General features: G+C 42.0%; 1 protein-coding gene and 1 pseudogene across 1 annotated transcript in view; both read right to left on the minus strand.

Moving 5' to 3' along the window:
* The window catches only part of LOC140210107 (uncharacterized), a 40,208-nt gene that overhangs the window by 16,479 nt on the left and 5,578 nt on the right, over positions 1-18,151 (minus strand). The window contains exons 2-5 of the mRNA XM_072278946.1: positions 14,468-14,716; positions 8,773-8,876; positions 6,942-7,087; positions 2,815-2,916 (exon numbers count right to left, since the gene is read on the minus strand). Of these exons, the coding sequence (XP_072135047.1) occupies positions 2,815-2,916; positions 6,942-7,087; positions 8,773-8,876; positions 14,468-14,716 (601 nt within the window). The remainder of the gene's footprint in view (positions 1-2,814; positions 2,917-6,941; positions 7,088-8,772; positions 8,877-14,467; positions 14,717-18,151) is intronic.
* LOC140209555 (large ribosomal subunit protein uL11 pseudogene) lies at positions 13,777-14,340 on the minus strand (annotated as a pseudogene).

Raw genomic sequence — 18,151 nt, forward strand, 5'->3', positions numbered from 1 at the left:
AGATACAGGTTAGAGGCTGGGTATATTGCGTTAATGGAACCTGGAAAACTTTCTATGAAAATAAAGCTAACAAGAGCTATACTGCGGTTTTTAAAAAAACATATACTGTCTCGATGGTTGGGATTTGTTGCTGGTTCTCGAGTCGGGGAACTCGGAATAAAAGCGACAACGCAGACTGTAACGTCAAAATAGCGAGTTGTTTGCTGGCGTCCCATCTCGCTGTGGAAGGGGAAACACCTCTCGGTTCCTTGTTCGCGAGAGTAGCCTGTGGCATGTCGAATTGTACTATGAGCTTTTGGTCCCTTATCTAAGCAAGGATATGCTGGCATTGGAAAGGGTCCAGAGGAGGTTCACCAGAATTATTCCAAGAATGAAAAGGTTAATAATATGAGGATCATTTGATGGCTCTAGGCCTGTACTCATTGGAGTTTAGAAGAGTGGGGGGGTGGGGATCTTTTTGAAACCTAACAAATATTGAAAGGTCTGATACAGTGGATGTGGAGAAGATGTTTCCTGTAGTGGGGGAGTCTAGGATCAGAGAGCATAGCTTCCAAATAGAGGGATGTTCATTTAGAACAGAGATGAGGAGGAATTTCTTTGCCACAGGTGTGTGCGGAGGCCAAGTCATTGAGTATATTTAAAGCAGAGGTTGAAAGGTTCTTGATTAGAAAGGACACCAAAGGTTACAGGGAGAAGGCAGGAAAATTGAGGGTTGAGAAGGATAATAAATCCCTCTTTAGCAGTACTTTGACAAGGTCCTGCACGGGAGGTTGGTCAAGGTGGTTCAGATACTTGGCATTCCAGATGAGGTAATAAGTTGCATATCGCTCTCAACCCTCAATTCTCCTGTGTTCTCCCTGTAACCTTTGACACCCCTTCCAAACAAGAAACTATCAACTTCTGCTTTAAATATACTCAATGACGTGGCCTCCACACCTGTCTGTATTCTTTTTTCCATAGATGCTGCCTGACCTGCTGAGTTCCTCCAGCATTTTGTGTGGGTTGCTTGGATTTCCAGCATCTGCAGATTTTCTCTTGTTTGTGAGTGGAAGTAGTAGCCTCTCTGACTGGAGGCCTGTGCCACAGGGATTGGTACTTGTTTGTCATCTATAGCATCAATCTGGATGATAAAATGGTAAACTAGATCAGCAAATTTATGGATGACACTTAGTCTGGGGTTATAGTGGACTGCGAGAAAGGCTATCAGAGCTTGCAATGGGATCTGGACCAGCTGGTAAGATGGGTGGAAAAGTGACAGAAGGAATTTAATGCAGACAATCATGAGGAGTTGGACTTCAGGAGGACAACCAAGGTAGGATTTATGTGGTGAGCGTAGGGCACTGAGGAGTGCAGTAGAACAGAGGGATCGGAGAATACAGATCCATAATTCCATGGAAGTGGTCACAGATAGAAGAGATCGTAAATAGAGTGTTTGGCACATTGGGCTTCATCAAGTTTTAAGTACAGGGTTGGGACACTTTGTTGAAGTTGTAAAAGATGTTGGTGAGGCCTAATGTGGAGTATTATGTGTAGTTCTGATAACCTACTTACAGGAAAGATATCAATAAGATTGAAAGAGTGCACAGAAAATTCACTAGGATGTTCTCAGGTCTTGAGGACCTGAGATACAGGGAAAGGTTGAATAGGTTCAGGCTTCATTCCCTGGTGCATAAGAAAACAAGGGGAAATTTAATACAAGTATACAAAAAATTATGAGGGGTATAGATAGAGTAAATGCAAGCAGGCATTTTCCACTGAGGTTGGACATGACAACTACAGGTCTTGGTTTAAGGGTGAAAGCTGAAGTGTTTAAGGGGAACATGAGGGGGAGCGTCTTCATTCAGACTGTGGTGTGACTGTGGAACAAGCTGCCAGGGGAAGCAGTGGATATAGGTTTGATCGCAACATTTAAGAGAAATGTGGATAGAGTTATGGACCATTGCAGGTCAATGTGACTAGACAGATTAATAGTTCAGCATGGACTAGATGAGCCAAAGGATCTGCTTCAATGCTGTACTTGTCCTATGATTCTAAATCAACCATGATGGAATGGTGATGCACCCAATGGGCCAACTTCTACTTCTATGTCTCATGGTCTTATAATTTATTAATTTATTGTTATTGTGATTATTTCTTTTTTTCCTCTTTCTTTTAGTATTTGCAGTTTGGTTTTTTTTTTAACACCTTGTTGTCCATCCTATTGGGTGTGGCCTTTCATTGATTCTCATAAGTTTCTTGTATTTACTGTGATTGCTCGCAAGAAAAAGAATCTCAGGCTCGTATGTGGTGACATAAATGTACTTTGATAATAAATTTACTTTGAACTTTGCTCATCACAGAATACCTAAATGTCAGCTTTGTTTTCTAGCTGCAGTGTATGTACTCAACAGCACTGGCCACTCAGATAATGGTGCACGAACGAATCTCGAGGTTAGATAGGTGGTACAAATACTAAATGCTCAACAGCTTTGCCCGGGGAGCAGCACTACAAACATGGGATGGGTTAGTTCTCAAGTTACCCTTAATCTCCTGAGCCACTTCAGAAGTATTTGATCAAAGGGCAACTTCCCCTCTCAATTGCCCTCCAGAAGCACTTGAAAAAAAGGCTGAACAGAGATCCTTCCTTCCAGGCTCAATGTAAACACTGGTAACCCAAAAGAAGAAATTTAGGTAACACAATGGAGGAAAGCCACATCTTGTATGAACAAAAGACAGCAAATAGCCCTTGTCTTCAAGAGCAAAGCAAATAAAATATTGGGAGCTTGGCAGTGACAGGACAAAAGCAGACCCACTTGAATATGAGGTTAAATATACCTTGAACTGTTTCTTTCAAAGAATCAAATGCAGACTGACGATCACTTCCATCATAACTAAATACTTCATTTCCTGATGAATACGCCTTCGATTTTTTCACCGCTGCAAGATAAAGAACATTGTACTATACACCATTGCAGTAGATGGGTGTCCTTAACACGAGACAAATAAAACCAGCAATCAAATTTAATGCCACATTATTTGTTGCTTTACTGGGCCACTTGCCCATAAAATTCAAGATTCAAGATTTTTTAATGTCATTTCTAGTACACAAGTGTAAAGGAAAAAGAAATAATTACTCCAGATCCAATGCAGCACAAATAAAAACACAAACACTATAATAAAAAGACACAATAAATATGAATACATAAGATAGCTTATATACAGAGATTGATTGTATGTCCATAGAGTGACACTACAGACAGGAGTGTCTGTACATAAGGTGACTGACAGGAAATGATAAAGTGATGGGGAAGGATGTAGAGGAATGGGTTCAAGCAACAATCAAGCTGGGAAGTTGACTGGTGAAAGAGACAAAGGGCTGGAGAAGGGGGAATCTGATAGGAGAGGACAGAAAGACATAGGAGATAGGACAGGAAGAAAGGGAAGGGGGAGGAGCACCAGAGGAAGATGAAATGCAGGTAAGGAGATAAGGTGAGAAAGAGAAATGGGAATGGAGAATGGTGAAGGGGGAGAAGCCAAGAAATTGATGTTCACGCCATCAGGTTGGACGCAACCCAGATGGAATATAAGGTATAGCATAAACCCAGAGGGAATACAAGGTGTAGCATGGGTGCTCGGCAAAGCGGTCTCCCAATCTACATCGGGTCTCACCAATACACAGGAGGCCACACCGGGAGCATCGGATACTGTAAGTGACACCAAAAGACTCACAGGTGAAGTGTCACCTCACCTGGAAGGACCGTTTCGGGCCCTGAATGGTAGTGAGGGAGGTGTAGGGGGAGGTATAGCATTTATTCCACTTGCAAGGATAAGTGCCAGGGAGGGACAAATGAACAAGGGAGCCATGTAAGGAGCGGAAAGCAGTAAGTAGGGTGAAAATCTGCAGGTTTCCTCTTGTTTAAGATATTCTTGGTGGCGAGATCTTGTTGGAGATGTTAGAACTTATGGAGAGTTGTGTGCTGGACATAGAGTCTGGTGGGGTGGTAGGTGAGGACAAGAGGAACCCTATCCTTGGTGGGGTGGCGGGAGGATGGGGTGAGGGCAACATAAGTGAAATGAAAGAGATACGGTTGAGGGCAGCGTTGACAGTGAAAGAAGGGAAGCCCCTTTCTTTGAAAGAGGAGGACATCTCCTTCGTTCTGGAATGAAAAGCCTCATCCTGACAGCAGATGCGGTGGAGACAAAGGAATTCAGAGAACAGGATTGGCATTTTTACAGTAACAGGTTGGAAAGAGGTATAGTCCAGGTAGCTGTGAGAATGAGTGGGTTGATGTTTTCTCCAGCCCTTCATCTCTTTCACCAATCGACTTCCCAGCTCTTTACTTCACCCCTACCCCAGTTTCCCGTGCCACTGGCTGCAACACAAGCCCAAAGCATGATCGATCCACCCCTGTGCTTAACAGTTGGAGAGGGGTTCTTTTCATGAAGTTCCGCACCCTTTTTCTTCAAACATACCTTTGCTCATTATGGCCAAAAAGTTCTATTTTAACTCCATCAGTCCGCAGGACTTGTTTCCAAAATGCATTAGGCTTGTTTAGATAACAACACACATCAAAGTTGCTGGTGAACGCAGCAGGCCAAGCAGCATCTGTAGGAAGAGGTGCAGTCGACGTTTCAGGACGAAGGGTCTCGGCCTGAAACGTCGACTGCACCTCTTCCTACAGATGCTGCTTGGCCTGCTGCGTTCACCAGCAACTTTGATGTGTGTTGCTTGAATTTCCAGCATCTGCAGAATTCCTGTTGTAGGCTTGTTTAGATGTTCCTTTGTAAACTTCTGACGCTGAATTTTGTGGTGAGGACAAAGGAAAGGTTTTCTTCTGATGACTCTTGCATGAAGGTCATATTTGTGCAAGTGTCGCTGCACTGTAGAACAGCGCACCACCACTCCAGAGTCTGCTAAATCTTCCTGAAGGTCTTTTGCAGTCAAACGGGGGTTTTGATTTGCCTTTCTAGCAATCCTACGAGCAGTTCTCCCGGGAAGTTTTCTTGGTCTTCCAGACCTCAACTTGACCTCCACCGATCCTGTTAACTGCCATTTCTTAATTACATTACGAACTGAGGAAACAGCTACCTAAAAACGCTTCTTATAGCCTTCTCCTGCTTCGTGGGTATCATTTATTTTAATTTTCAGAGTGCTAGGCAGCTGCTTAGAGGAGCCCACGGCTGCTGATTGTTGGGACAGGGTTTGAGGAGTCAGGATACTTATAAAGCTTCGAAATTTGCATCACCTGGCCTTTGTTAACGATGACTGTGAACAAGCCATAGCCCTAACAAGCTAATTAAGGTCTGAGACCTTGGTAAAAGTTATCTGAGAGCTCAAATCTCTTGGGGTGCCCAAACTTTTGCATCGTGCTCCTTTCCTTTTTCTCCCCACCCTAAAATTGTGCAAAATAATACACCAATCTTGCTTAAAATATTGAAAAGAATGTTTCATCTTTAACTTTATGACTTTTGGAGATCAGTTCATCTTCTACTCACTTAACTATTCACATACACACACACACACACACAAATGAAACCCTGCATAACACTACCCCACATAGCGCTGATTCGTTAAATGCAGTTATTCTTTATTGAAATTATTTTAAATGACAAAAATTCATTCTAAAGAACACTTAGAACTTCTCAAGAGCAGTCACCATTAAAGTAAACATTTAATTAGCCATTGAGAGTGCTTTACATATACTCTGCGCCACTCACAGCCAATCACGTATTAGTTCACACTCTGCCTCTCCACATGTGTGTAAACGTTCTTGCTCCCTTGCCAATTTATTCCATTTTTTTCACCCATGATGTCTGGAAAACGACCTGCAACTTTCAGTGAGGGTAGAACATCCAAGATGTCTAGGAACAGCATTAGCATGGATGTGAAACTGCAAGTGATACAGTGTCTGGAAGCTGGTTGCTATTGGTGCCTCTTTGAAAGTGGCTACCCCGATGATTAAAACAATAAAAAAAAATGAAGACAAGATAAAACGACGACCTTAAAGTTATCATCAATGAATTTGACTCGTTCAAGGAGATATTTGCTTGAAAAAATAGAAGAAACTAAATATATGGGTGGAAACCAAAGACAACAAAACATGCCCCTAAGCCAGCAGATAATAATGGAAAAGGCAAGAAGCATCTTCAATCATATTCAAGAAGAAGGTATGTCGGTAACATTCACAGCTGCAGAGGCTGGTTTGATAGATTTAAACAGCACAGTAACCTCCATGGCATACGCACCTTTGGTGAAGCGGCCAGTGTAGACAGCAAGAGCTTTAATAATGAAGAGCTTTGCAAATTGGGAGAGCAATGCACCCTGGGTGAATCTAAGGAGACAGATGGAGTAGAGGAAACACCAGGAAGAAACCTCACAAAATTCCTCAGCACTAGCATCACCACGATCACACAAATCATGGACCAGTTCATCGATAATGACCCTGACTGGTAGCGAGGCAATAAGGCAAAGAGAGGTGATCTCCACGTGATTCCTTGCTACCGAGAACTGCGTTATGATAGGAAACTTAAGAAAAGGCAGTCAAATCTCGACATCTACTTGAAGAAGCAGCCAAAGTTAGAGAAGGACCCACAGCCTGGTCCCCCCTCTTGGATCTAACCATCACCCGCTTCCCTCCACTGTTGCTGTGATGTGTTGCTGCTCCACTGATGGACAGGTTAGGCCTACTTGTGTGTTTGGTTCTCCAAGAATTACTGTGGATACGTAAAATAATATAACATATCTTGGGTTTGACTTTTTTTTTAAAATCAGGAACACATGACCATTTACACAATGTTATAATGACCTCGCATCACGCTGATTTACATAGTGCTCCACCCCAAAGGAACGCATCCTCAGCATTCAGCAGATCTAAGTGTATATACAACAGTAAGACTAATATTATTATGGAATAAAATCCTCTATTCTCACGAAATAACTAAAAAGTAATTTCTGAACTTACCACGTATGAACTGCGTTTCAAAATACTGGCGATTTGCTGTGGTAAAGGGCCGTACATCAGGAATCTTCCCATGAATTTTTCTCTTTGGGATCATTTCCAACAATCTGTAACTATCCCAATCAGAACTCAGATCCACTTTAGCAAATCTATAAACAAAAACCAATTGATTATTTTTCTTTTACTATCCAAATACAATAATACACCACTATTTTATAAGCAGACCCATGTTTCATGCAAGGAGGATATGAAATTTAGTTTTCATTCTTGTGCGATGATGAGGCCACCCTAAGTGTGGAGGAGCAACACGTGATATTCCGTTTGGGTATCCTCCAACCTGATGGCATGAATATAGATTTCTCTTTCCGCTAAACAAATCTCCTCTCCCACCCCCACCCCCCCATTCCGCACTCCATCCCACTTCTTCCCACCTCCCCCGGGTTCCCTCCTCCTCTTTTTCTCCTATCAGCCACTCTCCTCTCCGAACAGATTCTTTCTTCTCCAGCTCTTGACCTTTCCCACCCTCCTGGCTTCACCTATCACCTTCCAGCTGGCCTCTTTCCCCTCCCCCCCCCACCTTTTTATTTTGGCATTTTTCCCCTGCCTCCTCAGTCCTGATGAAGGGTCTCACCCCGAAACGTCAACTGTTTATTCACTTCCATAGATGCTGCCTGACCTGCTGAGTTCGTCCAACATTTTGTGTGTATTGCTGTGGATTTAGCATCTGCAGACTTACTCGTGTTTCATTTTTATTGTTCATTCCCCATCTGCTGTTTCTCCATCCCTAGTTTTTAATAGCATTGCATGCTCCCTCTCGGTCCCACCACTTAGAGATACATATTCAGCCCCGTTATGAACTCTCACCTAGGAGCAAACCCGACAGGCAACTGGCCTAATTCTGCCCCTTTGTCTTATGGTCTCTTCCCTAAGATCTAGTCTTCCTTTTTTTTTGTTGCTTCCCTTCAAACTCCTTCAGAGGAGTAATTGTGAGTCAATTATGAATTCACTAAAGCTCCAGAGGTAACTGCAGCGCTGGAAGCCAATTAGGTAACAGTGTGGAAACTGCAGTAAGGCAAGGGTTAACATAATGGGCAGGCAAGGATAGGTTGCAAATAGAGTGCAAATAGCCCAGGCAAGGAAGGTCTTTGGAGAGCAGAGCTTCCCTTTGCACACCTGGGGTCTGAAGATAAAACAAGTAATCCAAGAGACAAATGAAGTGAGAGGGTTTGAGAAATAAAGAGCTGAACAGAAGCGAAGTAGTGTTCATAGGTTCATGGACCATTCAGAAATCTGATGGTGGAGGGGAAGAAGTTGTTCCTAAGACGATGTGTGCAGATTAAAGAAAGATAGTGCTGGAGAATAGTGATTTTTTGTGTTCATCTCCTAAGGGAAAAATCAAAATCAATCCACTATGCATTGAAGTAGGACAAGGTAAAATAACAGGTGCAGAATAAAGTGTAACAGCTATAGCGAAAGTCCAATGTAGGGAAACAAAAAGGCACCAGATCTTAACGATTATGAGGTCAAGTGTCCATCTTATTGTACTGGATAGAAGCTGTCTTGGAGCCTCGGTGGTACGCGCTTTCAGGCTTTCATATCTTCTGTCCACTGGAAGAGGGGAAAGAGAGATGGCCAGGGTGTAGTTGAATTAAGTGGATTGGAAACATCCCAATGACAATTATCACTTAAAGGAATGAGTCTGCAGTTTCACGTATGCCAATAATTGTGACACAGTGATGATCTTATTGATTTAAGTATTTGTCTGCAATGGAATCGATCTCAAAGTAAACATACAAAATTTATCACAGAAGTTTTTACATAACTTCTCACTTACCCTTTTGATTGACCACCTTTTGGAACTTCATAAATTCTGATGTTATTAACATTAAATACTCCAGCAGAACGACTGGCACTTACTAAGTCATCAGCAGATGTCCACTGTTAAAAAAATATACAAACATGATCAGAACAAAGCAAATGTCTTCATTGCTAAACCTTTTTATTCTTCACTACACATGCTCAATATTACGTTAATTAATGCTCAAATATTCTTAACCTACATGTCAAAAATTCTTCTAAATTACTAAGGCTAGCATTTCAAATCCAGTTCGATAAAAGACTTAAGATCAAAACAAATACCAAAAATGTCAAAGCACTTAAAACACTCTATGCCTTTTCTAGCATTCTTACAAAGACACATCAAATGACCAGTTACTGTCTCCTTACAAGAAAAAACCTCATGCTCAATTATTTTCCTGCCCATCCCATTTACACTCAGTGACCACTTTAGCAGATACCTCCTGTACCTAGTAAAGTGGCCACTGAGTGTATGCTCATGGTCTTCTACTGCTGTAGCCCGTCCACTTCAAGATTCGACATGTTGTGCATTCAGAGTTGCTCTTCTGCTCACCACTGTCGTAAACGGATGGTTATTTGAGTTACTGGTGCTTGAATGAGTCTGGTGATTCTCATTAACAAGGCATTTTTGCCCACAGAACTGTTGTTTACTTGATTTTTTTTTGTTTTTCCACACCATTCTCTGTAATCTAGAGACTGTTGTACATGAAAATCCCAGACCAACACTTTCCGAAATGTCCTGGCTTCCTCCCACAGTGCAAAGATGTAGGGGTAGGTTAATTGTCCTCCGGTTAGTTTAGACTTAATCAGGGTCTGGGATTGTTGGGGCAGCGTGGCCCGAAGAGACCTACTCCGCACTGATTGCTAAATAAATAAATAGGGACAGAAGGCTGTTGCCGAACAGTTTCTAACTAGTGTCAGTTGCAGCACTTATGTGGCCGTTAGACACTATACCGTGTTTGAGCAAACAGCTTTTAAAATAGCACCAGTGTTGTGTGTTCAAAAAGCAATGATCTTTGTCACTGACAGTTAGAGAGAAATAACCAGCAAGGCCATTCAGAACCGGGAGTGAAAAAGAAATGATTTCATTATTTCAACAAGTTAGGAACTACAAGAATTTGAAGGTATCAACAATCATTCTGAACACTATAATGAAAATACAATCGCCAAAAGCATTGTATGAAGGCAGTCCATTACCTGCACTAAGAGTCAGTGCTGATTTTGCTCATTTACAGTCAACCTAAAGTATATAACAATATACACCAAATGAATTTGCCATCAATAACTATTAGAAACCAATACACAGTTTGGATGGCGAGGTGGAGATACTCTCTACCAAAGGTGGAAGGTGTTCCTTCCCTCTGCTAGTCAGCAGGTCATCCTTCGGCAAGGTGTAGCACCTGCTTAGCCCCCGTTCAGGGTAACACGAAGCCACGGAAGATGGTTGTATGAGCAGCTGATGCAAATCACAAGTCCCGGTTATGCAACCATTGGTGCCAGGCAGACAATCTCTGAAGAGTACTGATAACGTCTAGGGTCACCAGTCTTGTCAAGACACTGCCCAGAAGGCAGCAATGGCAAACCACTTTTGTAGAAAAATTTGCCAAGAACAATCATATTGATAAGTACCTTTTGTAATGTTTTAAGTTGTTCTGTATTTCATTTAAATACATAATTTGTTACTCAGTTAAACAGCAGTTTGTCTTTTTATACCTTTTAACTATTTCCATGAAACCAGCTAATTACAGCAGCCACTTAATTGGACCAAAATATACTGGTTTCGATGAGTGCCAATTAACCGGAATCCACTGTAGTTTTCTGTGCACCCTTTTCTCGCCCTCAACTTCCATTCATACTCAAGCCCTGTCTAATAAGGACAGAAGATTGGCAAAAGGCAGACAGTAGGGATAAAGGGGCTCTTCTCAGACCCCTGGTGACTACTGCAGTTCTGCAGGGGTCAGTGTTGGGACAAGTTTTCACTTTATACGTTAATAATTTCGGTGAAGGAACTGACTGCTATGTGGCCAAGCTCTAAGACCATGCCAAGAATAGTGGAGGGGTATGTATTGTTCTAGAGGCATGGATTCTGCAGTAGGACTTGGACAAGTTAAGAGAATGGGAAAAGAGGTGGCGGAAAGAATGCAGCACAGGTGTTATACACTTTGGAAGGGCAAATAAAGTGCACGTTCATGCTCTTCTGCTGCTCTGGCCCAGACACTTCAAGGCTCAAAATGTGCTTTCAGAGATGCTTTTCTGCACACCACATGATTGTTTGCTGCAATGCATTGCTGCCTTCCCATCAGCCTGAAACAGTCTGGCCATTCTCCTCTAACCTCTCTCATTAACAAGGCATTTTCGCCCACAGAACTGCCACTCACGGGATGTTTTCTTTTGTTTTTCACACACATTCTCTGTAAACTCTTAGAGACTGTTGAGCATGAAAATCCTAGGAGATCAGCAGTTTCTGAGATACTCAAACCACCCTGTCTGGCACCAACATTCATTCCAAGGTCAAAGTCACTTAAATCACATTTCTTCTCCATTCTCACTCCTCCCCCATCCCATCAGACATGTATCACCAAGCTCAAGGACAGTTTCTATCCCGCTGTTATCAAACTCTTGAATGTATTTTTGTTCAATAAGGTGGGCTCTTGACCTCACAATCTACCTCGTTATGATCTTGCACTTTCTCTGTAGCTTCTACACTTTATTCTGCATTGTTATTGTTTTATCCTGTTCTACCTCAATGCACTTTGTGACGGTTTGATCTGTAACAGTATGCAAGACAAGCTTTCTACTGCATCCTAATACACCAGTACACTAGTGTGGAACTAGATCTGTATCCCTGAAGTCTTTATGAATTTGTAACTTTTGTAAAATGCTTTTAGAATATAAAAGGAAGGAGATAATGCTGAGCCTTTATAAGACACTAGTCAGGACACACGGAGTATTGTCAACAGTTCTGGGTCCCCTATCTCAGAGATGTGCTGTCATTGGAAAGAGTCCAGAGGAGGTTTACAAGCATGATTCCAGAAATAAAGGGGTTAACATATGAGCAGCTTTTCGCATCCTTGAGGGGGGAATCTCATTGAAACCTACCGAACATTGGAAGGACTAGATAGGGTGGATGTGCAGAGGATGTTTCCCATGGTGGGGGTAATCCAGAACTAAAGGGCACAGCCTCAAAATTGAAGAGTGACCCTTTGCAACAGAGGTAAGGAGGAATTCTTTTTTAGCCACAGAGTAGTGACTGTGGAATGCTCTGCCACAGATTATAGCGGAGGATAAGTCAGTATGTATACTTAAGGTGGAAGTTGGTAGTTTCCTGATCGGTCAGGACACCAAAGGACATGGCAAGAAAGCAGGTATAAGGGGTTGAGAGAGATCAGGGTTCAGCCATGATGGAATGGCGGAGCAGTCTGTTCCTATGTCTTACAGTCTTACTGTGAACAACGTGGAACCTACAAAATCCAAGGTGCTTTGCTGGTTTAGATAGGAAGCTTACCAAGTCTCTGTGAATTTAAGATAGGAAGCTGCTTTTTGACAGATTTGTTTTATGGCTGGGAGGGTGGGATGTTTTGACAACAGAAGGAAATAGGATAGAGCTTCTAAAGAACAAATGTGAGAACCAGATAAGGATAAAGATAACAGAGGAATGTTACTGGATGGAGTAACCCTAATATTGTTTTCTGTTGTGGAAAAAAATTATAAAAGTCCTTTGGTTGAAACATAAGGTCAAAGCTATTTTCCAGATGATACTTGGCTAGAAGATACAACTTCCCTTGCAAGTAAAATAATAAGTGCACTAATAACGTGATCCAGCCTGAATTTGTTGTAGTTTGTTACTTTATATTAAAGACCTAGCTGAACAGTACACAACAAACCACACTGACCATCAAAACGTCACTGACCACACAGCACAGCGACTGCCCTATTCCCTTACACTACAACTCCAGCTGCTGTTAGTCCCATCCCAAACACACTACCATAAAAAAGAGCTAAAACACAGCTTACAAATAACGACCAAATTGACATCATCACAATTTTACTCCCAATTAAAGCAACTATGTGCAGTCCATTGCTGCCACCAACTTACCAAGAAAATATTAATGTGGCCTAAATTCTTAACTGTTTCTGGTCTCCCAAATGTTTTAATAGATAAGACAGTGCAGAGAGCTGTGGACACAGCTCAGCACATCATGGAAACCAGCCTCCCCTCCATGGACTCTGTAAGCACTTCTTGGTACCTTGGTAAAACAGTAAGCGCAATCAAAGACCCCCACCCATCCTGGACATTTTCTTTTCTCACCCCTGCATTGGACAAAAAATACAAAAGCCTGAAAGCTCAAGAACAGCATCTATTGCACTGCTCTGAGACTGTTGAATTGTCCCATTGTACAATAAAATGGACTCTTCACTGCACAACCGACCGTGTTATGACCTTGCACCTTACTGTCTATAGTGCACTTTCTCTACAACTACAATGCTGTATTCCACACTGTTATTGTTATATCTTGTACTATCTCAATGCACTGTTGTAATGAAATTATCTACATGAATCTTGTGGAAAAGTTTTTCACTGTACCTTGATACATGTAATAATAAAACAATTTATAAATTGTTTCCAGAGTAGCCCATTCTTAAGCTTCTATCTATCGACGGCACTACATTGAGGTAATCACCAAGCCATAATAATTCATACCTAGTTTCCTCACTAAGCATAGTTGGCCAATAAGCTGATAGACTGACATCACATCAGCAGTTCACTGTGCCAGGCATGTTTAATGTCAACATGAGGAATTCTGCAGATGCTGGAAATTCAAGCAACGCATATCAAAGTTTCTGATGAAGGGACCCGGCCCGAAACGTCGACTGAACCTCTTCCTAGAGATGCTGCCTGGCCTGCTGTGTTCACCAGCAACTTTGATGTGTGATGTTTAATGTTACATCATTATATAATACCTCACCTCACATGTATAGATTTTTTTTATCTCAAAAGATTTTATTTTACTTTGCTGGGATCCTGATACCTGGCACTTTCTCTTCATTCAGTAGGACACTCAATTCTGCCTTCATTGATGTCGTCAATGGCACTGTGAGGATGTTTGCCATCAATGTTGCAACCGATGGACTGAGCAGTTCCAAGGATTTCCTTCACAGTTCCTGAAAGGTCTCCGGCTAGAGAATGATGGCTCATCTGCCGGGCAATATTAACTACCTCATCAAAGGTGATGCTGCCAGTGTGTTTAATATTCTTTTGCTTCTTTCTGTCCCTGGGTGGTTCCTTCAGAGCTTTGATGATTAGGACAGAAGATGATGGGACAACCTGAATCCGTGCCTGTCGGTTCTGGATGGTCAGCTGGATTGTGATACGAAGGCCTTTCCAGTCACCTGTAGCCCTGGCAATGTCATCACCCACTTTCTTGGGAGACAGACCCAATGGACCAATCTTGGGAGCCAAAGCAGAAATTGCACCAACTTCACCTCCCGTACATCTGAGGTACACGATCTTAACTTCGTTAGGGTCGAATTTAGGAGGCATCGTGCTGGCTTTGACCTACACAGGTGCATGGTTTAGGTGTCGGATGAACCCAGGTTCAGGACGACCAAAAATTAGTTGCACCATCACCGACGCGAAAGATATAGATATATCACACTATAAGCATACTCACCCATGTCAGATTGCCAATCAGCAGACTCCTCTCAAGAAGTGGAACAGCAACCTTACCCGGAACGGAAGGTTTGGATGGAGTTGTGGTAGCTGGAGCTTCAGTCGTTGAAGCAATTGCATCACTTGATGAGCACTCTGGTAGATTACAACTGTCCTTTTTAGGGTTGAACCCATTGTCTAAAGGTACGCCTATTATATCATCAATTAAATCATCATAGAGATCCATCTGGTTCTGATTTTCATTTTCTGGCTGTGGGGAACAAAAGGTACAATGGTGAACACCGCATTTTCTCAGCAAACAACTGAATAACATGCCCATGTTTGGAATGTTCTATCTTAGAAGGGCCACCCATTGTTTCAACACCATCACTGTTTTTATACAAAGCTCTGCTCCATTCCACCGTGTCATCCAGTGATGTCATCAGTGATAAATATGACATGGTATTTAATATTCCCCACTATTGCAATGACGTTGAGGCTTTGGAGAGGTTCAGCAGCATGCTGCCTGGTTTAGAAAGCATGTACTTCATGGGGATGCAGTTCTGATCACAATGCTACTGGAAAGGTACAATGCCACTGAACAGAGTGCAGAAGAGATTTGATTTTAGGGCCAAATTACAATTATAGGGAGAGACTACCCCAACTGGGGTTGCTGTCTTCCAAGGGAGGCTTAGTTATCATGGTGTAAACAGTTAAATACTCATTTCCCTTAAAGAGAATTCAATATCTAAGGGAACTATTTAACTTAGCTGTAGAAAGATAAAGAGAAAAAGAATGGAGATTTGTAAATCATCGCTTGATATTTTGTGGTAATATTTTCTTTTTGTGTGTTGTGTGTGATATAGGTATTGTGGTCCATGGTCCAGAGGAATGCTGTTTTGTTTGGTTTTATATTTGTACACTCAGATAGCAATAAACATGAACTTGAAAGAGTCATACAGAGAGAAACTCCCACCACATTTAAACCTGCAGGACTATGTGAATCAACAGAAAAATTGTGGTATTAATCTAAAAGCACAATTGGGGTGGATGGGATAAGCAGACTCTCATTTCTTAAAAAAAAGTTTATTTGCAGAATCTCCAGATGAATGTTTTTTTTTTAAATTTCATAGCATTGCTTTATATTCTCTCAGCTCTGGGGATTTCTACAAATACATTAACATCTGTGGCTTGATTCAGATTCACTTATCGCAGGTACAGTGGTATTGTGAACCCTGTAGAATTGTCTCTATTTCTGCATAAATATGACCTAAAATGTGATCAGATCTTCATGCGTCCTAAACTAGATAAAGAGAACCCAATTAAATAAATAACGCAAAACATTATACTTGCTCATTTATTGAGAAAAATAATCCAATATTACTGTACATGCATTTGTTGGGAAAAGTATGTGAACCTTTGCTTTCAGTAACTGGTGTTATGCCTCTCACCCCTGTACAGCAATAGCTTCAGCCAAACATTTCCAATAACTGTTAATCAGTCCTGCACATCAGCTTGTAGGAACTTAAGGTCATTCCACCTGAGAAAACTGCTTCAACTCTGGGATGTTGGTGGGTGCCTTTCCACAACATTTCTATAAGATTAAGGTCAAGACTTTGACTTAGCCATTCCAAAACACAAATTTTCTTCTTTTTAAGCCATTCTGTTGTTGATTTACTCTGGTCTTTTGGATCATTGTCTTGTTGCATTATCCAACTTCTATTAAGCTTCAGGTGACCATCTGCTACCGACTTTCTCCTGTAAAATGTCTTGATACACTTTTGAATTCATTGCCCCAATGACTACAAGCTGTCCGGGCCCTGAAACAGCAAAGCAGCCCCAAGACACCATGCTTCACAGTTGTGATGAGGTTTTGGTGTTGGTGTTGGTGTGCAGTGCCCCTTTTCCTCCAAACATAAGAATGTGTATTTCTGCCAAAAAGATGGCTAGCATGAGAGGGCACAGTTTTAGAAGGTACAGAGGAGATGTCAGAGGTAATTTTCTTTTTTACGCAGAGAATGGTGAGTGCATGGAATGGACGGTGACGGTGGTGGAGGCGGATACGATAGGGTCTTTTAAGAGACTCCTGGATAGGTACATGGAGCTCAGAAAAATAGACGGCTATTGGTAACCTAGGTAATTTCTAAGGTACACACATGCTCGGCACAGCTTTGTGGGCCGAAGGGCCTGTATTGTGCTGTAAGTTTTCTATGTTTCTATGTTTCAGTCTCATTTTTCCACAGAACATTGTCCCAAAAGTGTTATAGAATATCCAGGTGGCCTTTTGAAAACTTAAGATGTGGAGCATTTTTTTTGGAGAACAGCATTTCCTTCCATGAACACCATTCTTGTTCAGTGTTTTTCTTATAGTGGACACATGAACAGAGACTTTAACAAGTTCTAGAGATTTCTGCAGGTCTTTTGCAGTTACCCTTGGGTTCTTTCTCATCTCCTCCAGCTTTGCACATTGCGCTTGTGTTGCCCTTAAAGGCATTTATTTGACTTTGTTGGGTCTATGTTTTAAATGATTTGTTTGTGACTATTTTCTAGTTAAAGTTAAAGGTTGATGACTATGTTACAGTTTAACAAAGGTAAGTTCAATGTCTATGGTATATCATGGCATGCGATGACATCACGTCCGGTTTCACCGCGTCTTGGTTCGGGAAAGTGTGAAGGTGGGTGCCATGCGTGCAGCGTGATCGTGAAGAGCTCCGTTTCTACCCACAAAGAAACATTATAGAAGTAACGCCGTAAATTCGTAAGAATGCATTTGAAGTAAAAATATTAACACGGTTTCTGTTAAGGAAGTGGCGGTTGGGGCGGCACGCGTCCTGGCTTTTCAACTATTCAAACGCAGGGTCGGCTTGGGCCCGGCGGCAGTTTGACACGACCCCCCCCCCCCCCCGCCTGCTACTCGGGGCGGCTGGAGACACTCGCTAAAAGAAGAGAGCGCGCGTGGTCTCCAGAATGAAACAGACTCTGTATATGTTTGTATTTGTTTATCAACAGTTTTCACCATACGATGTTAATGTGGAAGAGTGAACAGCAAATGGTTAACCTTACTACAACTCTGTCTTCATTGGCTCCGGTTTAACTTGGGGTTTAGTCAGAGTTTCAACACACTGCACGAGAACACTACAGTGCTCTTGGTGTGATCTTTGCAGGCTGCCCACTCCTACAGAGTGTAACAACAGTACTGAGTTTCCTCCATTTGTAAACAATTTCTCTTTCTGTGGACTGAAGACTCAGGACTTTAGAAATGCTTTTGTAGCTTCTTCCAGCTTCCTGCATCTTTATAATCCTTCTTCTAAGGTCTTCTGAAAGTTGTTTCAATAGAGGCATGGTGCACATAAACAGATCTTTCTTGCGAACAGCAGGTTCTGTCAGTAACCTGACTTTGTGTGTCTTTTTTATAGGACAGGGAACCTTTACAACCCACAGCTCCAAAATTGTCTCATTAATTGGAACACCTGACTCCAAATAGCTTTTGTAGAAGGCATTACCCTGGAGGTTCACATATTTTTTCCAACAAATACATGCAATATTGGAATATGCTATAATATGCAGGGCATTCACTATTTCCCACCGCGTACAGTTCTGCTCTCCCCACTATTGGAACGATGTTGAGGCTTAGGAGAGGGTGCAGAAGAGGTTCACCAGGGTGCTGCCTGGTTTAGAGGGCATGTGCTATCACAAGAGGCTGGAT

The sequence above is a fragment of the Mobula birostris genome, chromosome 14 (genome assembly GCF_030028105.1).
Source record: "Mobula birostris isolate sMobBir1 chromosome 14, sMobBir1.hap1, whole genome shotgun sequence".
Taxonomy (NCBI): Eukaryota; Metazoa; Chordata; class Chondrichthyes; order Myliobatiformes; family Myliobatidae; genus Mobula; species Mobula birostris.